At 32.5% G+C, this 23,554-nt stretch overlaps 1 protein-coding gene across 3 annotated transcripts; it reads left to right on the top strand.

Annotated features, from left to right (window-relative positions):
• Nucleotides 1–1,738: 1,738 nt before the first annotated feature.
• LOC113523375 (uncharacterized) lies at nt 1,739–23,185 on the top strand. 3 transcript variants are annotated; one of them, XM_026909330.3, is made up of 5 exons: nt 1,739–1,909; nt 15,372–15,558; nt 20,380–20,497; nt 21,096–21,249; nt 22,968–23,185. In XM_026909330.3, exons 2-5 carry the CDS (start codon nt 15,390–15,392, stop codon nt 23,103–23,105), a joined length of 579 nt encoding a protein of 192 aa, XP_026765131.3. In that variant the 5' UTR covers nt 1,739–1,909; nt 15,372–15,389; the 3' UTR covers nt 23,106–23,185. The 3 variants fall into 3 exon arrangements, with proteins under 3 accessions (XP_026765131.3, XP_026765130.3, XP_026765126.3); XM_026909329.3 differs by having other exon boundaries at nt 21,096–21,355; XM_026909325.3 differs by having other exon boundaries at nt 21,096–21,363.
• Nucleotides 23,186–23,554: the final 369 nt, after the last annotated feature.

Raw genomic sequence — 23,554 nt, 5'->3', positions numbered from 1 at the left:
AGGATGTTATAAAGAACAAACAGGATATGTACCTACCCCAAGGCGATGTCACACTGAGAGCCTCTTTAAACGACCGCGGTAATCAAAGACAAAGATTCATGATCGTATTTATGTAAGCTGAAAATAAATCTAGTTACTAAATTTTGTAAACACTCAAGTTTATTTAGCAGATCCTCGGTCACATCTAAAAAACAGACGTCAACGATATCTAGAATGTGGAATAGAAACGTTTGAGCGAGCATAATTTTGCTATTGAAAGGGACAAAGTATTTAGCTGTACTAATTTTTGAAAGATTCATCATTCATTATCATCATATAATGACGAATAAAAGTAAATAGATCGTATGATCTACGTTGATTAAAACGTACTGGCAGTCTACTGGTTTGGCTTCAAAAAAACAATCATAATGCTCCAACGCGCGACGTTGTAAGCCAGATTATTTTTTTCTAATATCTATGGTAAATGTCATGCTTGTGAATGGAGCTCATAACGACTGTTAATTTTGGGTAATTATACTACTGATAATTATGATTTTACATTAGATTTGACATTTAGAACGTTATCATGGTTGGCTATATGATTATCATTTTATGATTCAAAATTTCTATTTTAATTTGATTTGTTTCTAATGTACACAGTAGTAGTATAATATATAAATAAAGTAAATACACAAAGTAACCACATAATTTATTTCCAACCAGTTCTTCGACTTATCACAAAATTTTACAGGTAGAGAACATTAATAAATTATATAATATTTTATTTCATTAATTGATTAAATAATGTTTTTACCCAAATGTACATTTTTCTACAAATTGATATGGTTTAGTTCATTTTTATACAATTAGATACAAAATTATATCGGTTTTCGCTACGCCATAGAACAAAAAACAACCGCCCTCTTCTACGTCGCTGCTACGTTGCTAACTTCATTCGTATATTCTACTGAATTTATGTACTTATATGATTTACAAAAATAACAAAACTCAAAAAATTGCTTACATATCTTCAAATTACTTTAAAATTATTACCCAAAATTACGAAAAAACATACCCAATCTGACATTGCTTGCTTTGCTTGCATATCAGAGGCATCACTCACGCGTAGCTGTTCCTTGTGACGTAAGAAACTTGAGTATCAGTACTTATAAAATTGTGTAGCCAAATATTTTAAAATATTATTATGGTAGATTTTCGCAAAGGTCTTACGGAACTGCAGTACTCAAAGAAATACACTGAAAGTGGTTTACCGATAACACCCCATAACACTAATAAAATTAATGACACAGATTATAATGAGTACCTAAGTTTCACATAGATAAAAAATCAAAACTAATAAAGTTTTGATTTTTTGTCTTAGTTTCGGTCATTCATGATTTTTTTCATAAACGGTTTTCCTCATGGAAAAAGATCAAGCAATGAAAATAATTTTTAAACTTCCAATTACGTCATAATCGACCACATGTTCAGCTACGTATTTGTATGAAATTCCCTGAGGAAAATTGTCGGTTCTATAGGATTCTTATTATCTTTACGACTTAATCCTACAATTATAACACTTATTATGAACTAATGGCCATAACAGGTGCTCTAACTGTAATCAGTTATGGGGGTGTTATGGGTACTATTAGTTTCGGGGAATCCGTTTGTCGTAGACGACAGGGGGGCGGAACGGGTGGCGGGCGTGGCGGTAGTGTTCGCGCGCCGCCCATCGACTGTTATAAACGAGAGCGACTCACGCGCCGGTAACAGCGTGCACAAAGCCGGCGGACTACGCGCCCATAGCGCAGCATCGCGTCACATCGCTAAAGTGTCGCGGTCTTCTGCTCCGGCGACTAGTTGCAGCCGGCGAGTCTCCCCGTCACGCATCCACGGCGAACAACAAGCCGCATCAACTGACCGTTACAAGGTAAGTAATATAAATATAGATAGACCTAGAAGTAGCCTTAACATTATCAAATAAATGATAATAACTCAAAGAAATCTTTTACCATCGAGACGATATGTTTCATCAAAGTGCGTTGTCAACTACTCAACGCCGGAGACACATTTATTAGTATTTTATTAAATCACACAGCATGCCTTCAGAATTAACGTGCCTCCTTAATTACAAAAGAACTGTCTAAGTATTGAAAATATAAATTCGGGTAGATTTATAATACCCATTGATGCTCTGATCACCATGTAGGGTCTACAGTCTATGCAACTTTGAGTGTCTACGAATATGGATTTTGTTTTTTTTTTTTAAACATGAACTCTAATATTCAACGTCTTAACTGATTTCTTCTAAAATAACTTAAAAATTATCAAATATCTACACAGGTATCAAGTTTTTATTAATGTTAGTTTGTAATATTTATTATGAAATTTAGCATTCAATTCAAGTATTACTTTTTATTCCAAGTCGCGGATAAAAATTACTTGTGAAAATATGAGTAACAATAAAATATAAAAATTGTACCAACGACGCCAAGTGGGACCAAACTCCGCTTAATTTAAATTTTATTCAAACACACAATTATTATTAGACTATCTTTTACTGGCGACTTCGTCCGCGTCACCAAGTTTAGTTTATTAACCGGCCTAAAAAGAAGCCTATGGTTTTCACTATTCCAAATGTTATACCTATATATACTAAATTTCATAATGAGTTGTTAAACCATTAAAAGATGACAAAGAAACAAACAAAACAATCTCACTTTTACATTCATTATATAAGTAAAAATTATTTTCATATTCTATAACAATTTATAATTAATTCATTGCCAAGCGTTCCGTAATCAGAAAGTCAGGGCGAAATATAAACACTGTTATTATATTTGTTCATAAACATATCTAATTATTAGAGTTGAACCAATATTTTCCTGAACACTGAGCAAATAGATACGACATTAAAAAGGGCATGTTTATCGAGCTCAAATAATATAATAATGATAATTCGTGTTAATGTTTTATGGTCACCGCATACGCGATGTAATGAAACGATCGTAAAAGGTACGTAGACACGATCATAAGCCATTCTAGATGGAAATTCTAAGAAATGTAGAGGAAACCAGTGCGTTTCGCCTTTATTGCCAAGCTTTACTACTCTGTGCGGGACAGACAGGCATAACTTTGATTTAATGCATTACGGCTCATAAAGTTGTGATTTAAATGCGAAAAAAAAAAACTAAATGTAAACGTTATAGTTTGTATCGTATGTTCGATGAGTAGTATCTTATGAGTTTAAGTAAACAAATCACTGCCCGACGAACATAAACCTGGGTGTTTGAACTTTATTCAACAGGTCAACCTTTAAATTGGGGTCGAAAATGGTTACAATTCGCATGCGGCCACAAACACACGTGACCCCTGCTCGTCATTCACTTACGTACGTTATAATCCATTCATCATACATTATTGTTTTTAGAACAGCACTATTGACAATTTTGTTTATATTTGATATAATGAAGCATGAGCACTTGCGCCAAGCAATAAAAAACACGTATTTAAATCCACTTATACTTTTATTATATTTATCTATTACAATTTTCTCAGCCATATATATTACTTATTACACACACACCAGAGAGAGTCATACCGCGCCCTCTCGCTTACTCTACCGTAACTTCTCTTTCGTTGTCTATGCCTAATGTTGCAATGATTAAAAATAATAATTGTGGAGGCTGGAGATACAAAACAATTAAACTCAACAAGCACGACATGTGTCAACACAACGAACAGTAGTCTATGCGCACCACTAATGGGAGATAATTCAACGGATGTCCGTAATTTTTTTAACCAATACATAACTAAATTAATATTTAAATTATTTTCACGATATAATGTTTGATTAGTTGCCAATAAATTTTTATTGAACATTAAAATATTAATTAACAAGATAACGATTACCAACTGAAAATTATGGCATCTACTAAATGGATTAAATATCTTATAAATTAATTAATAATATAACATGCCAATTTAAGTATATAAAGTTAAAAAACCTGAATTATATTTTATTTTTTAGAAGCAGAACCATAAATTAATATTAATTTCATTTATCCTTACTATCCCTAGTAATATTATAAATATGAACTACTTTCTACTATAACCAGTAAATATGAACTACTATATTATCTAAAATTTTATTTTGATTTTATCTAAACATGATGTATATATATAATAATAAGAACAGTTATGTAAAGATAATCATATTCCAATAAACATAGTGTGATAAAAAATACGTAATAATTAAAACTTGCAATTAAGAAATTGCCAAGTTTAGATAAAATCAAAATAAAAGTTACATTTTCTTAGTTACTCACTTACACGTGTTATATTTTATTTGTAGCTAAAGCCACTGACCGTCGCAATTCGACAATTGGGTGAGCCGACGTTACACTTGACCCCGCAAACTCCTAATTTATCTTTAGTTACTTCCGTCTGCTCCAACGTCTGCCGTGTGTTCAGATTGCGTGTTTCCATGAGAGACAAACTGATGAAAAATTACTTGACATTTAATTCTCAGTTCATGATCATTATTATATATTTACGTCTTTTTCCTAGACTAGGTAGCGACCACAGAACGCTATCTGCCCTTCATTGTTTCTCTTAGATTCACGCCGATTCTAGTTACTCTTGGTTTAGCTTCTTTTAAATATATTTTAGTCGATATAATCTAGTCAAGAAAATCCATTACCAGCTAGAACGTCATCTCCCCATCATAAATTTCCATGCACAAACAATTTATATATCAACGACAAACAACTATGTAGTAGATAGGTATTCATCCTCTCGACATTGTATTCTTCTACTTTCTGCACTATAACATCTAAGTCAGTCTTATTATACAAAATATTTTTATAGAAAATATTTTTTTATTTTGAAAATCTATTATACTATATATGTTTTGCAAGTTCAAAACATACTCAATAAAAAGTGAATATCTACCTAATTTACGCTATGAATTTATTTACAATAAAATAACCTCCTTGTCACAAGTTATTGTGTTTTCAATGTTAAATAATACTATACACTGGTGTTAGAAATATTGTGTCGTTGACTACACTAGTATGTTATATCTTTCAGAGACCGAAACACAAGCAACGAAAGTATTGCACGTCTCAATTTGATTAGGTTATTACAGATATCATACTATATTACGTACGTATTATAGTACGTAAGAAGATACTATACGTATCCCTAAAATTATTACTGTAAAAATAAAGAAATTGCGTGTGTATGCGATGTGCATTTGCGAGGAGAAATGATATGATTGATGTAGGTAAAATTGCAGAGTCCTTGACCGACTTACCCTTATGTGTCTGGTTGAAGTATGTATCCCACATTTATACTTGTAACAATCCAATCGTGAATAAACGTAATTAGCTATAATAAAATGCAACATCATTAGTTTGATTATACAGGTAAGTAAGCACGCGACTTATGTTCTTTTTTTTGCTGTACATTTATAGTCACATAATGATTGATGTGACGAGATTTCACATCAGTGGTAATAACTCCTAATTATTGATCATAACCATAATTGCAGTTAAATATAAATAATCATACATTCAAACGATAATATAAGTAGGTACAATTTAAAAATGCAAAACGAAAGATTACCTGATAAGTAGTTACGTATTTATCATTACTTAAGACTGAATAACTTACCTTAAGGTTCTTTTAGAATCTATTTTTATATCGTTCTATCTTTAAATCGACTTGAATAAGTTAAGAAATGAATGAACGGCCGTAACATTTATTATTTTAAATAATAATAAATCTTTATTAAATATAAAATACAGGGTTCTATTGTTATATATTTTGCACTAACTTTCAACTTAGGATAATCTGTGTCTTGAAAGTCAGTTCTTTCCAACATACAAGAACTAATTTGTATATGTATTAAGTTATAGTATAAAAAATAATAAACAGAAGAAAAAAAATATTGAAGTTTAAACTAAAAAATTTTAGCTAATAAATTGTACAAATGTGAAATGTAGAGTGTAAGCAGAAACGGATTAACTATCGAAAACACCTTAAGCAAGCACCTCCTTGGCACCCCATCTAGCGGGCATCAATTATGTTTTCTTTTTTTGTAACAATAGTCATTGATTGTGATGTTTACTACTACTAGTAGGTACTAGTTAAAATTTGTAATATAAGGCCCGCGGGGTGAAAGGGATTGTTAGTAATGGAGACTGAGAATCCCATTGCTAGCAATATACCCAACCAGGTCGACCTCCTCGCGGTTCTCCCTGGAAACTATCATGGTTATTTTCTAATGAATTCATCATGATAGGCTAACTGACCTGTTTTCATTCTCATCTATCACACTTCACTGGTGCTCCGCCAGCGTATCCCGTTAGCGCAGGCGGGGTTACCATACCATTTTCACCCAACAAAAAAAAAACTGTTATCAATACGCACATTCTTAAGTCTATGTCAATCTTTAGAAAAACTGTTTCAACTTTTATCATGAAATCAGGCGATATAGGTATAATTAAGAAGGCGACTCACGCTTCGAAAACTCTAAATCTCAATAGAATTAAAGAATCTTTTATATTGTATAAGTAGGTACAGTAAATACTGATATAATTTATTTTATTTTATTTTTCTCTGTATATAAAAAATCCGTGCGCGCTTTTCTTACTAACTTCGCGCCTCTAAGCACGCGTCTAGTTTCCCTTAAGGATAATCTACCTCTGTATATGATGTGAGAAAAGTTTTTTTGGTAATGGATGACAATGGAGTGGTAACTCCGCCTGCGCTAACAGTATACATTGGCGGGATTCCAGTAAGAGATGATAGGTGAGAATGAAAACGCAGGTTATGAATTCACCTGGAATATATATGATAAATACGCCCATCGTGATGAATACATCTGGAATTCAACACGATGGTTTCCAGGGAGGACCACGTGGGGGTTGACCTGATAGGGTACGTTGCTAGCAATGGGGCTGGTAGTCCGCATTAATAATAAATCCTTCCCCCCTGAGAGAGAAGTTGAACAGTGTATGAGTGTACATTATTTTATTTCTTTATTAGACACAAAACAGATCACGGAGAGGATACAATTACGATTGGCCAATTGTAAGTGGCGCTAATTTTTTAACCAAATGACTATTAAATCGATTTAGTAAGTCTTTCAAGTCAATTAATATATTTGTTTATATCTTTATATAACTATTCGATTATATACGTACGTTATATAAACCATATTTGACTGGTAGAGAACACAATCCGGTGTTAAGTCCACCAAATGTGCATACATTTATGCTGTACATTAAAGTTTAAATAAATAAATATTTTCAAAAATTGTGAACCAATTTTAATGACTGAATGGTTCCCGTGTTGATTCTATATTTTTTTTTCATGATTCGAATCAGTTTTATTATTTTTGTACAAATATCTTAAACCGTTCTTTATACTCGTATTCATAAAAGTTTCTTACTTCTTGCTGTTTTCCTAATGACTCAATTATGAGGTACATTTATCCCTGGGTTCAACTAATATAAAACAGAGGTGCTTCACCTTCTCTATAACCTCTAATTGAACTGCCAAAGGTCAAATAAACGGATTTCTTAAACACCCATGAGACCCGACTCCTGAGATCTTGTTTTATTTTTAGCAACTCGACACTTCTCAGAACAGGGATCAGGGTGGTCGAGCTCCAAATAATGTTTTCTCTGCTATTGTATTTTACACCTGTCTGTTTATAAAATTAGAAACAAAACTTGACACTTACTCATTCTATAAAAATACTTATTTAAGCATTAATATTTTTATTTTATTTTTTAATTGCCGCATAATTGAACAAAATCTTTTTAATTAAAGTACAATATTTCCTTTTTTTAACAGATAACAATAATTTAACATATACCAACACGAAACAGACTAATTGAGAACACCTCTTTCTTTTTGAAATTGCTTTAAGATATAACTTTATAATAATTAATAATTACTTAAATCTTTTATATCACAAAGGTGGCAAAAAAGCATACGACCCGTCTGACGGTAAATGGTGATTGTAGCCTATAGACGCCTGTAACTTCAAGGATGTTAATAAATTAATATCAAAGCCCTCCGTTTCTTACCTCTATGTATCTCAAAAGATTTTAGTATTTTCTCTAAAACCCTAAATATGTAAGTAAATATTTATGTAAATATTTAACTAATACAATTTACTAATTTCCTAAATCTAATCTTAAAATTTATAGAAATTCTATAATACATTTTATACGTTACAAGATAGACAATTGTTGTCTTTTATGTATTTTGCTTTGCTCCTATTTATTTATTGGCAGCGATAACAAAGAAAATAGTAGCCGGAATTCGAAAAATTATTATAATGATAGTATATAATAAAATATTATAGAACATTCCCCTTAAATTTATGTTCACAACACTTGCCTAACGGTGTAAGCAGAACTGTGATACAAGTACTCTCTTAATTTCTTATGACAGGTACCGGACTATCGTTCCAGACATGCAGATAAAGCCGGATATGGTTAAGGATTTTAAATATTTGTCTGGTCCAATTAGGTGGTGTCCGGTCTGTCTGGTTTTTGTAGTTCAGAGCACGACACGATCAGTATACTGAGAACTTTTTATGCGTCAGGCTTGTTACCGACAAAGTGCGTCTGTCGGCTAATCTGGCTGCTATAATCGACATTGAATTCTAATTTTTATACCTGACGACCATAATAAATATTCAAAATTGACTGAATTGAAATTTAGAAAATTAAAACAATTTCAAAATTAACCTAGTCAATTGTAATGGTTCTCTGAAATTTTACTGATACCTATAGTAAAATTGTAATTAGACCATGTACTAAGAGATACTTAAGAAAAAATATAATAAGTATCTTAATAAAAGTAACAGAACTGAAAACAATGTTTTTTAATATTTTTGTTTGTCTGTGTATCCTGTCTGTATTTTTGGCATCACTTAAAAACTACAGCATCAAATTGCAAATACTACAGATGTGTTCTTGTAGGTATAAATTGGTGTTTATCATTTACCTTGTACAAAAATGGTTATCCATATTCAAAATCCACACATAAGAAATTGTGGGCAAAAGTTGGTACCATACGTGATAATTGTTAGTTTAGAAACAGATCTAAGACAATGTGTTTACGGCTCATTAAAAAAAGTAAATAAGCCTAAGAAAAGGAAAAGATTTTGCAAAAAATAAAATCATATCACTACTGTGTGCAACGGCAGACGCAAGGCTGCAAATCGAATCAAATTCATATGTAATTATTCAATCGAGTGCACAAGCACCGAGTGGAGACGACTGCGCGCGCCGAGCGGGAGTGGGACGCGCGACGCACCTCGAAACGTCGAACGGTCGGTGAGCTGGCGGTGCACGCGCTCGCCGTGTGACTGATTGACTGCCGTAGTGACACACTACCATGCCCAATAATGGCTAGACCATTCGTAACAGATATTTGTCAATAAATAAACAGGTTCTTAGAAATGGCAACAAAACAAAGTAATCTGCAGCAGCGGCACCTATTGTAATGTTTTAATTTCACTTGAACAACTGTATACGTAAATCTACTGCGGTAAATGCAGTTATGTACACGACTACTATATTCCAGGCTAGGGATATTTACAAACTAGGCCATAATATAAAACTAACTAGGCTTACTGACCTGCTTCATCCTCATCTATCGTCACTCACTGGTGCCCCGCCAGTGTATACCGATAGCCCAGGCGGGGTTACCATTCCATTATCACCCTAGCTGTTATGCCTGTTTTCTAATTTTTAAAATTCTTTTTTATTACAATTATGTCTATTCTAGTAGTAGACCTGCTTGTTTGATTACCTTATATATGACCATCTAATAAACAATTACTTACAGTCTACGAGACTTTATACAAGACAAACTGTGCCTCTTAATCCGCTAGCTAGACTGTTTCCTATAAAACAGTTTGTACTTTGTATATTTGGGCATTAAGGTATTCAGTTAAAAAATTTGTTGAATTCCATTCAGCCATTGTCTCATGATAGCGGACAAAAAGGTAGACTTGTTCATCATTACGACAACTTGCGGCATAAGCAGAGTTAACAGACTGCCAATGTCGGATATTATTTTTAAAAGTAGCATTTTAAGTTTTTTCTTATTTCTAGCTTTCTTAAAGACATATATGTTATCTATATATGTAACCAAATAGAAAATTTTCATGATAATTATCTTTTTGATTCAAACTCAATTTCCTACTTACAAAATTTCGAACTCTGATCTAGGCTTAGATCTAAGATGTGTTTTTTTTTAATGGGTGATAATGGAATGGTAACCCCGCGCGTGCAATCGGTATATACCGGCGGGGCACCAGTAAAGGATGATAGGTGAGGATGAAGCAAATCAGTTAGCCCTTCGTGACGAATTCAATAAGAATTGTTCACGATGGTTTCCAGAGGGAACCACGTGGAAGTCGACCTAATAGGGTATATTGCTAACAATAGGGCTGTCAATCTCCATTGCTAACAATCCCTTTCCCCCCTCTAAGATGTGTTAGGCTCCGTTTTATGTATTTACTTTTTCTAAAGTTTCACTTTAAAAATTAATACGAATAACAATTATTTAAAAAAAAGTGACTAAAATAAATATCCTACCATGTTCAATAGTAGTCGTCCTATAAGCGAGCAATATCAATAAGCTCTTCGTAGTACCTACCTACGCGCCGCGTACTAATTTTAGCTGGTCGTTGGTATACTAGTAACTGCTACTGGTGTAGTATTGCCTCAATTGTGTACTCTACACATCGCACTCACGTTGTAGTACATATTCTAAAAATACTTATATATAATGAAACCTCTATCTATAAATAAAACGTCCTCGGTGCAATATTTATCTATAACAAACAGTCATTATACCATGATGTTCAAAACGACATAATGTGGCACCCACCCTACACAATTCTTGGAATGGAACGGCACTTAACGAAAGGAAGAAGCTGATTTGCATTTTTATGAACAAGGAAGGTGAAGTCATCTTCATTTGGCTAAGCTGTTTAAAGATTCTTTACTTTGTATCAAGTATATCGCGCAAAACCTACCCACCGACTAACATAAGCTAAAAACTATTATTAATTATTACCTAATTAGAGTCCGTGCCCAAAAGGAAAATGAAACCTCTGTAGCAAACGAATGCACCCTGTCCATTCGTTTGCTACAGAGCTTATGTTTCTGTATCTATTGCTACTTTTAATTATAAGTAGTTTTAAATATGTTTGGATCAACCTTATTGTATAAAAATATATTTATAAATATTAAAATTTTCTTAACAAGTATCTTTGCAATTTAATCCTTTTTAAACCAAAAGGGGAAAATTAAAACATAACCCTAATAATTCAAGTGGAGTAAATATTATAAGAAAAGGCTTCATTTACTCATTTCGAAACTGGCGAAGCGGTGAAACCAAATTTGCGAATCTGAAACTGTTACAGTTAATAAAGATGTGCATACTTATAATAAAATACTACGTGCGATATTTTTAACTAGTATAATTTTTAGAAATTATCGAAAGACCCCTAAATAAATATAAATATTTCGTTATGCGGATCGCTCTTTAAACCATAGTTCCGTAATCTTTTTCTTAATAATATATACATAAATCAATTATTTATCTCCTATTTATCTAATATCTATATGCTCAAATAAATTTTCGTGTGAAGGAAATAAAAACCTATTAACGGATTATTTTATCTACTCAATCTTTCATATGAGAGTCTAACTCAAACTTGACCGATTGTTTTTATTTTTAATGGAACTTACATACTGAAATCTCTATAAGTAGATATATGATATTATACTTCATATTTATTTATTTATTTAATAAATACATCATATTATGACATTACGTAAATAATAATTTTTTTGTTTGTTTATTATTTGAGTACCTCTTTGGCAGAAATGGCTCATCCAATTGTAATAAAATTTGGCACAAATTTAGTACTTATATTTGGCATGGACGCAGGCTGGTTAATTTTGATCCCGGTCGTGTCGAAGTCGCGACGCTGTCGACTTTATAAACATAACTAAAATATGCTATCAAAACCATTGACCAAGATAAAGAGGAACCCCTGTACACATTTCTTTGTATTTGGCATAAATAGTTTTTTTTTTTTTTTATTATATGGACAAAAACGGATTGACAACCCTGCCAATGCTAACAGTATCGTGACAAATGTCACAAGAATTACCACTTGGTCGACCTAATAGAATATGTTGCTAGCAATAAAGCTGTTAGGCTCCATTTCTAAGGGGGGAAGGGATTGTTGGTAATGGGGAGGTTAGTCCCCATTGCTATCAAAATACTCTATCAGGTCGACCTCCACGCGGTTCCTCCAACATCCATCCAACCAAGGAAACCATCGTGACTAAAGTATCATTGAATTCGTCACGACAAACTGACCTGCTTTTTCATCCTCACCAATCATCCCTCACTGATGCCCCGCCAGTGTATACCTACCGATAGCGCAGGCGGGGTTACCATTCCATTAACATCCATTAACGCGAAATTATCAAATTAAAATATAAGGTTAAAAAATAGGTTTAGAAAAATGATACCTCAGAACCGGTGTCACTGCTTGCTTTACAACATCAGGCAAGGTCACACTTACCAATTTTCATGACAGCGGTAAATACACATGTAAACTTTGTTTTACTTGTTCAATAGTAAACATCGTGAACAAGATCATAATAATTTACGTTGACTGCAATGCACCATGTAGTAAATAAATGACCCGATAGGTAATTTATTACTATATCAGAATAAACAATATTATTAACAAGTTTATATCTGGCCATTATCCATTAGTTCTTTACATCTCTGCTTGATCAAAAACAATATTACGATTTTATTGAAGTACCAATTTATGTACATTGTTATAGGTACTTACATATTATTCAAAATATAGTATAACAGTCAAGATTTACACACAATATACATTTTTTATGAAATCATTCCCCTATCATTGAGGGGTATAAAAAATAGATGTTGGCCGATTCTCAGACCTACCCAATATGCACACAAAATTTCATAAAAATTGGTAAAGCCGTTTCAGAGGAGTTTGGTAACAAACACCGCGACACGAGAATTTTATATATTAGATATATATATAAAGATAGATATACATTATTGTTTCTTTCAAAAGGTTACAATAGTAAACTTTTATAGATACAAACAATTATAATTTATTAATGTAATTGAGTCCCACTATACCAGAAGAATTTGTGCAAGGGTTGTCTATAAAACTAAAATGGTAGTGAGCTACTCATCTCGTATCTATTGCAAAAATAATTTGAATTATATTCAAATTCATGTTCATATTTATTCAAATAGACTTGTTTACAAGAACTTCTATATCGTAATTTTTTTATGAATCTACTGCAGGCTTCGGCAAGTTGTTATTTACTGAGATGAACCCGCAAAAAACTCAAGAGTTACCTACTCTTTTAAATTTCTATTAACATTTGTGTATTTATTTAAATCTTAAATTATATAGATAGAGATCGAGTCTCAAAAACGGGTCTAATTTGACAATTAGCTGACTCGTTTTTTTATCAGTGTTCTCTATACTTATGCGCATAATGTATGCACTTGACGTATCTATATTCAATTATTTAATAAATAAAATGAGTTTTACGCATTAAAAAGTTGCAAAAATTCTAAAACAAATATACAAGTTATAAACAAAACACTCATAACTATTTATCACGCAAAATTGTATGAAAAAGTTGACCCACTTTTGTCGAAATATTTATATAGACACTCTAACTATATAATCTAAAATTTGAATATACTATAAAATTACATTGTCATTAATAAGCCCGCGCATAATTGACTCACGCCATGTATATTTGTCATACAGGTAGTCGTTTTGTAATAAAAGGTTTTGTTCAATAAATGTTTCTAAATAACAATTTAAATAATTTGCTTTAATTTAGATACAAGAATATTTTTGGAGTCTGTAGTATTGTTGAATTTAAAAAATAACAATTTTAAATCTATCAAAAAGTAGTTCCAAAATATTCTTAAGTATCTTAATATAATATTTAAAGCCCATTCTCATAACAGATCTATTAACTTTTTTTAAGTGATACTTTGAAACAGCAAGTTTGAATTTATATCTAGTGTTCAAATTATTGAGCTCGTTGTTTATATATGTGTTCTACAGTGTAAATCACAGAACACCATGTAAATCTCGAATGGGTAAATGTGACGTAGGGTACCCTGCTATTATAATAATACTAAATAATATTTAATAATACATAAGGCGACTGGCGAAATATTCTACTTGTACATTGCTTATGTACAAGTACAATACGCTCTGTGACATGACTTAAAAAACTTTTGTCGATGGCATATAATTCTATTCTGTCCCTACCAATAAATAATATAAGGAACAAAAGCCTTTTGAATATATGAAGTGAACGATGTATTCCTAGTCCGATTGTTTACCTATTCTGTGACAGTCACTAGATTAATAGAATACCAAAAGTGAAGAAATTGGGAAACTCTTTTCATAGTTGCACTCTGTTCGTATTCTAAATACTTCTAAAGACAGAACTTTCCTTCACTATAACTTAGAATTTTGTCAACTCTTCTTAATTCAGATTTAAATAAATATGTAAAAAATTTACAAAATATTAATTATAGGGGTAATTTCCCAGATCACAAAATACTTAACAATCCGAGACCCATATTGTGTAGGAATAACTACAATATAAGAGTATAGAAAACTCAATAATAAGTATTATCTAGATTGTTCGATATTATTAAATATGTGACTGAGAATCAATATATCGAACTAGCCATACTGTATTATCAACTTAAGAAAAATCCATTACACATGTAAGGTAAATGGAGAATAGTTATAAAATAGTTATAAAATAGTATACTGTTTCTTTCGTTATTCAAGCTACTCAATCATAACTGTATGTGAGCTGAGCAATAAATTATCTATTATAGATTGAGAAAAATGCATTTCACTCGAAGTAATTCACTTAGGAAATGAAAAGAAGTGTAAGGGATCCCTATTCCTGTCTGCAGGGCGGCGGTGTCACGTTACACCTAACCCTCTAGTATAAATGCGAGAAGCTACTCGAGTTACAGACATTTGTCGCCTACATTACATTGAAACAATATTAAAAGTTACATTTACCAGGTAAACTTATCGGGTACGAATTTAAAATATTATTGTACCTACTGATAACCAAGTAGGTATGTTTGCCATTACGAAAAATTTGCTACGTTTATCATTTGTTTAATAAATCGAATCATTTAGTTTTTAAAACATTTCGGATTTTTTTTTTCTTTTGTCTTAGGTCTACGTCCATTCAATTTATTTAATTAAAAATTATTATTTTCAGAGCGTCAGAGAAAAAAGTATGGTGATAAACAAAACTATACAACTAGCGGTGCTCGTGACGGTGCTACTGTGGGAATTCAAAACAGAAGCTGCCACTACAGCTACCAAATTCTGTGGCCGCCAGTTGGGAGAAATCATGAGCAGAGTCTGCCACGCTTACAATAGTCCCTCTTGGGATGTGCCTACTGGTATGAACTTATATATTTGTATATATTTCTCTATATCTATACATTTTACAACTATGAATCCATCCGTACTATATAATATATCTCGAAAACTAATTCGTTAGGTCCTAAGAACAATAATAACATTGGCTTCCACAAAAAACCAAGTTCAATGATGACAAAATAAATTGGATTTAAAAAATCCAATTATTTCGGTTGAAAAAATAAAGTACTTAACCGATTTTGATAAAATTTATACGGGAAGTAAATATATTTAAGAACAACTATTCAATTTTAAAAAATTGGAAAAAAATGGATATAAATGTTTATCATGTTACGGTAATAGAACCACGATTTTGGGGAAAAGTAAGAGCTCTACTTTAGAGCAAAAAAATTGTCCCCTCTTTTAGCAAGTTGATAATAATTAGAAGTCCGGGTTCAGTCATATCGATACAAGTAAATACTTATATCAATAATCACGTTACTTTGATGAATAGAAATAACTACACTTGACCTTACACATGTATGACATCGATCATCTTTTAAAAGTATAGGTACCTATATCTACTTCCAAAGTTCCCTAATGTACTTTGTTTAGGATTCGGATATAGTATTTTAGAAGAGACGAAGGTAATATATGTGATATATATATATATATATATATATATATATATATATATATATATATATATATATATATATATATATATATTATATATATATATATATATATATATATATATATATATATATATATATATATATATATATATATATATATATATATATATATATATATATATATATGTATCAACTGGTTATATTCTCGGAAAATCAAAAATTTGTAGATATTATCCTTTGAGAAGATTGTTCAGTTTCATGAATAGATACGAGGTCTGTCAAAGTTCGTATAAAAGTGTTCTGGAATGCGAGAAAGAGGAGTGGGGAGGCCAGGTAAGCGCAGGACCCCTTCCTTATGTCTCTCTTCAGTTCTGGTCTGACCGCCGTGCGGTGTCTCCATCTGTGAAACCTCTTAACGAGTCGGCATATTCATTGAAGAGCAGCGCGTCGTAATTTTCTCTCGTCGGCAAGAATGGCTGAAATTTTTGCCGATCTCAGAACAGTTTATGGGGATGATGCTGTGAAAACCAACCGTCCACAAGTGGCTAAAAAGATTCAGAGAGGGCAGACAATGTTGATTTTTTTTTCGATGTTCGGGGGATTGTCCATCAAGAATTCGTCCCTCCAAAAATGGAAAATTCTACGTCGATGTGCTCATCAAAGCTCGTGTGGCATTCGTCCATTATTATTCTTCACCACGACAATGCCCCTGCCCACACCTCTCTTGTTGTCCGTGAGTTTTTGAGTAAAAATTCCATATCAAATGGGATTATATTCTTCTTGTTCCCAAAACCAAAAATTTGGGGGACATAAATGAGATAAAAAAAGCTACGACGGGGCATTGAGAAACCTACAACCAGAGGACTTTCAAGGAGCCTTCTCACAGTGGAAACCGTTGGCACAAGTGCATTATGTCACAGAAGAAGGGGATAAAATTGATTTACCTGAATAATTGTAAAATAAAATTTTTAAAAAACTTTTATACGAACTTTCCGGACAAACCTCGTACAATCGCGGAGTTTCGTCAGGGTTCACATTACTATCTACTAACCTGAGTAATATATTCGTATATGACCTAAATATAAAAAGAGGACTTAAAAACTTTTAGAAAATAAATCGTTTGAATGCTCAACTCCGCAAAGTAAGAGTAGTATCTATCAGTATCAGTAACAGCCCGAGAAGGTCGCCAGAAACATATACCCATAAGTACATAACGTATGTTTATGTAATAATATATACTAGTGTATAACAACATCGATATCTCAGTTCCTTTTAGGTGAGTCGACTTTGTATCGTTTATTTATTTTAATATTTCTCGCTACTTAATTACATTCCATTCTCATTATCAACAGTCATAATTGTGACATAATATCAAATTAGTAGCCGCCTATAAAAATAATTATGCAGTTAATTATAAGATACACAGGTACTGAGTATATAAGATTGACATTGACGCTAGTGTTTAAAATACGATCTTGTATGAAATATCTTGTTTTAAATTCAACATGTATATAAATATAATAGCTAATTTGTAAAGAAGGTTAGCTGATACTTCACGATCACGTTATGACTTACAACTGATAAATTGGTACACCGATGGATTCTCTTAAATAAACATATTATAAACTTAATTCACGCAAACAAAACCGCGATATATTACTAGTTTTAAATGAACGAGCATGAAAAGGGTCTGAACCAATAAAAACTTTGATATATACAATAATCTAATGGTACTATTTCTATACCAATATCAAACTGAAAATTGGAGTAACATTATTGTTCATATCTACGGAGTGTGCAGTTGGATATAGAAATAGCACGTTAAATGTTGCGCCTATACGCAAATATATTTATGAAAATGCTAAATAAATTAACAGCAACCCTTTTTAAAATAGAAATACACAGAACTTTTTGTCGCTAATTCTCATCACACATTCATAACAAACTTGTAATTAGCTAAATTTGTGGATAAAGTAAAAAATAACAGGCAGATGTTTATTTTTAGCAAATGTACACCATACAATCATAATAATTTTTAAATATTCCCACGGACAAGATAAATTAGTTCTTCATTTGTAACATTCGTGATTTTAAATACCTATGTTTATCATCCCCAAGTCAAAGAGTAATGTACCGCAAACTTTATATTTTAATCAGCAATAATAACATAGATAAATCCAAGTTTATCAATGAATTAATTATCTGCTCATTTTGTATAACAATTTTGTACCTAATTGTCAAATCCGACCGACACACACACACGTGTTTACATCATAATTTAATTGTAATCAATTTGGTCATTACTTCTTCATAATTTTTAGTTATGCGCTAAATTCCAGAAATATTGATACCGATTCTGAGACGCAATTTCTCAGAGACCATTTCTCATCGGTCCTTACAATATAGAATTCGCTGTAATATCAAATTGGAATTTTAGTTTTTGAGATAAGTTTAGAGAACTAGAGCCTCAGAATCGACCCCATTGCTCGAATTTTTGCAAAAGCCATAAAACAAAAACAAAGCGGTTGATTTATAACCCTCATCTTCGGTATATCAATAAACCGAATCTTTATTTTGATATGCTGCAGTTTATGTTATTATAATCTCTTAAAGAATTATTACAGTATTGCTCCATTTATTGGATGCAGTTTCGATCCTTACTTCTGTACCACACCTATAATTGTTTTAACCTTTTGTTCAATCATATTTTGGAAATCGACCAGGAATCATAGTAGAATTATATTTTATTGTTTCGATATCATTATGACCCTATGACTATACCTAACTCTGATTATCACAGCAAAAACAAGCTCCACTTATATAAACCATATTTAACTGTGACCTTTCCAACATGTAATTAAAATACATAAATCTTATAATTCTACACTACTAATGATAATAAATATTATTAGTAGTGTAGAATTATAAAATTTAATGAATCTATCAATGGGCTTCAAATTTATAACAATTGCTCACTGTAACTGCGACAATTAATGCTAATTATTAATCACGTTAAATTGACAATTTGTATTGGGTGTGCTCAAGTTAAGACTAGGTTACTTTACAAAAGACACGTGTAGAGATGCTTATAAAATAGATAAACTTTCTATTTCAAGTTTTTTTCTATTTTAAATGATCTTTCGGTTAATGCATATCGAATTCTAAGGATTTCTATACGCCGATATTAATTATTAGTTGACTTTGAAAATATTTACGGAAAGGTTTAATATCAGGTCCCCAACGAGCTAAACAGCGTGATAACTGTTATTATTAATTAGCTCATTAATTCTCAAATCTTTTCGTTACTCGATGATAGTGATAACATTGAATGCCAGCCGTCTCTAATTATTTTAATTACAGCATACCTAGACAGACTGACAAACAAACTTAGTAACTGCAGATTGCTACGAATAGTTCAGTTAACAATTACTTTTTTATTTATTAAGTATTAATTATCTTTAAGGATGATAGTATTAATTTGTAACTATCACCACTAGGTACGAGCATATATTATCTTCTTAATTTATATACTCGTAAATTCCCTGTCTCGGTTTTCATTCACGTGAATCTCTGAAACGCTCAATATATTCGTTATAGCCGTTTCTGATATTAGCGCGCACAAACGTACAGACAAACAAGCATACAAACAAACAAAAATTCAAAAAAATATTGCTCTGGATTCTATTGCGTTCATAAAGCCCCGCTATAATAGTTTTTCATATATATTTACAATGTACAGACAGCAACCAGTTACGATTTTATTATATGTATTGATTTGTATATATGGATTTATTTAAGTATGTATTAGCAATTTAATATATATATATTTATATATTCACATTATTGTATGTATGCATATCTCTATATGTATTTAAAAAACGAACAATTTCGTGCCTCTAGTCAAACTGTTTATAATTACGCTTTTCCATCCAAAGGTTGCCTGGAAGAAATCGCTCTTAGCGATAAGCCCGCCCATTGTTTTCTTAGTGTAATATTTTCTCGTAATTGTTTGTATTTATAATTAGTTTACTATTGTACTTATATGAAAGAAACAATAAAGATTATCTATCTTTTTAAATATATTTGACTACATATATAAACGTTAATTAGTATCAATTATGAAAGTAAATTCATTTTGAAATCTAGCAATAATCCTACTTGTCTAGGTACTAAGATACCTACTTCTTTGCAATACAGTTATTTTATAGATATTATTTGTTACAGTGGTGGAACAAACGGGTGCCGTGGTAAGGAGGAAACGGCAATTAGGCATAGCAGATGAATGTTGCACTATAGGATGTACATGGGAACAACTCAGTAAATACTGTTCTATCAGTGCATAGTAAGTATTTTGAAATAATATTTAAAGATGTTATGGCGTTAGTAATACTATAAATATATAAGTTTATCGTGTAAACATCAACCCAGTTAGAGTCAAATCCGCACACCAAGGGTTCCATAAAAATTATAATTGAAACAAAAGTCAAAACCTAAAATTATTAGTAGCAGGCATTAACGGTCCCAACTAGCGCTAACATAAAAATATATCAACAAATTAAACTTTGCTTTATGCCACTTACTGTATGCCAGTCCTAGTCACTGTTAAAAATCGTAACTCTTAGTTATACATGGGTGTTGTACTTCACGTAGGTAATGCCCGATAGTCCGATAGAACATTATTCTCCGATCTTATGACTTCCGTAATAGATATTTGCTACGTGTCGATGACCGACTCCAATAATCGTGCCGCTCTCCGTCCAAGGGATCTTGTTCCTTTAACCCTGGTTAATAATCGAGTAATCCGATCTTTTCGGAATGGCGCGATTAAAGCAATGAAGTAAGTTTGCCAACAGATATGAATCTTGACCTTGACCTTGAACCATGACACTCGTATAATTAAAGACTTTTGTTTTAATTTGATTGTTGTTTATGTATTTCAGTTCGGAAGCTCCGTTGGACGAATTAGAAGCGCACATGATAGCGGACCGGTCGGCAGAGGAGGAGGAGCAGAGCAGGCCGGACGCGCCGGCGGTGTTGAGCAGCGACAGCGTAGCAAGCGGGAGCGCGAGCACGGCGCTGTCGGCGCGGCGCGAGGTGGGACGCGCTCGGAGTCGCGGGTACGGGCGCGCTCGGGCTCGGGGTCGCCGGTGTTGGTGCCGGCGCAAGCGCCGCTCGGGCCGACGGCGAACCACTCTCATGGGTAACACGGTGTGTCTGTCCCTCGACGCTCGATTGTTCTCTCGTTTATATATTTACAAATCGTTTTACTTTATATCGTTTTTAGATTTAAAATTGGAGTACTAGCCGTTTCGCAGCTTCACCCACGCTAATCCATACCGGACAGACTTATTCCCGTAGGAATTTTGGGTTAAGTGCGATCTTCAAGATTACAATTTAAAAACCGCATCCTATTTGATACTAGATTCCGTCATTAACTTTATAAAAATCTTGTTTTGGCTTTGATTGTCATTTAATTCCCCACATCTCTAAATTGTTATAAATATCTCTTATAAGTACAATATATTATGTCTGTATAGATACGCAGACGTCGTTTGGCGTGAATTTACTGGGTACAGAGGAATAACACCCGAGTCCTCACGAATGGCAACGCATGGAGGGTATCATGGGCGAAACAGTATACTGTTATGTCCATGGTACTGCTCATGCCTATAGGCGACGGTTACCACATTCCATCAGGTGGGCAGTCAGCTTGTTTGCCATTCTAAGTTGTATAAAAAAAAGTCTAATTACAATTTTATTATATTTTTTAATTGAGACTAATATTTTTTAGATGTCCCTTAATATTACACCTAATCAACCTACGGCTACAGTTAGTAATATACTACTACAGTCAAATATAGATATATCTATTCGATTTTGTGTCTATATCCACGAACCTACTATGCACCATTACTTTAAATTTTAATACTATTTTATTTACAAAGATTTTTACATAATATAGATTTGTTTAAAATTACTTCTATTCAATCCTACCATAAGAATAAATAACCGTTATTCTTATGATCCTACCATGAATGTAGACAGGTACAAATTTATAGAACTGAATTAATAAACCAAGATTCTTTTTTAATTCGAAAGAGAACAAAAAGGTGTCGAAAAACTAACCCTCATATTAATGCTTACCGCATGTATATACTAATAAGTTAACCAGTTACATTAAAAGGCAGTAGTCAGTTTAATTCTTTCAACTTCTCGTATACAGCCGATCATACAGAGATAATTATATATCTTCCGAGTCATATCCTTAGCTAATAAATTACATGTATTCCAGCACCAAACCACTGCCTCTTAATTTTTCGCATGTAATCAACTTGGGGTTATTGGTTACCATATCTACACCATACTTTAAAATTAACTTTCAATTTCAAAATGGCTAGATCGGACAGTAAGTTAATTTTATAGGAATATAATTATGTAGATATCTTAATAGAATTGCTTTTTAATTTCCCTGTAGAAAATTGTAGAATTCACTTAATTTTGAATATTTTATTATAAATTGGTAGTAAATAGGATATTATAATTAAACTATAGAGTTAACTAGATAACAGATTATTTATCGTACTACAAACCATGTCCATAGCACGTTTGCATGTTTACATAAAAATGTGTACTAGGATAAGTCGGAACAATTTGGGGAACTAATCTTTTCACTTGGGTGTTCATTCATTGTCAAGTATTCGTTTTATTTTATTGTTTCTCTTACTATATTCCTATCAGGCAACTAATGAAATGTTATTGACTTCTTAGATATTGTTTTACCCGATATACTTATTTGTGTATTTCTTTTACAGCACCTCGTAAAAAATGTAGCTCGCGCTGCGCCCGTGGTAGGCACCGTGTCGCCCCTTCTGACTTGGGGCCGGACTCTAAACACTGATCTGCCAGCAGCAGACGGAGACCGATACGCGTACATTGCTGTCTATACGTAGTTTTTGTTGGCTTGGCAGAGACTTGTTAGGAAGGTAGACTGGCGAAAACCTAGAAATTTCGTTCCTCCCTAGATGCAGCCTCCGCTCTATTTTCCCACTTCAGACAAAAAATAATATTTGCCACTCTTTATAAAGAATAACCATGTTAAATAGCAGTGAACTTATTTTCCCACCCAGAGCATTTTCTCACCTGGCACCCCCTAGATCTGGCTCTGGCTATGTGGATTTAATAACATATAATAAAATTGAATGCTCTTGGTCACTGGTCCTCCCAAAAAAATCCGTAACTACGTCATTCAGACCTAGTTAACACACAAAACATTTCAAGGAATAGATGAAAATACATAATTATGTAGAATTAATAAAAATCAGTGTTCATTTTTAAATTCCATAGCTTGGTAGATGATTTTGCTACAGCTATGTGAAGATAGGATAAGTTTAATGTGTTC

This window comes from Galleria mellonella, unplaced genomic scaffold (assembly GCF_026898425.1).
Source record: "Galleria mellonella isolate WM207_F2 unplaced genomic scaffold, CSIRO_AGI_GalMel_v1 utg90, whole genome shotgun sequence".
Lineage (NCBI taxonomy): Eukaryota > Metazoa > Arthropoda > Insecta > Lepidoptera > Pyralidae > Galleria > Galleria mellonella.
This window is presented reverse-complemented; position numbering and strand designations above follow the sequence as displayed.

Coding starts and splice junctions, on each gene's coding strand:
- LOC113523375 (XM_026909325.3), top strand. CDS start 15,390: ATGGTGATAAACAAAACTATACAACTAGCGGTGCTCGTGACGGTGCTA. Junction 20,498..21,095: donor TACTGTTCTATCAGTGCATA/GTAAGTATTTTG, acceptor TATGTATTTCAG/TTCGGAAGCTCCGTTGGACG. Junction 21,364..22,967: donor CCACTCTCATGGGTAACACG/GTGTGTCTGTCC, acceptor TTTCTTTTACAG/CACCTCGTAAAAAATGTAGC.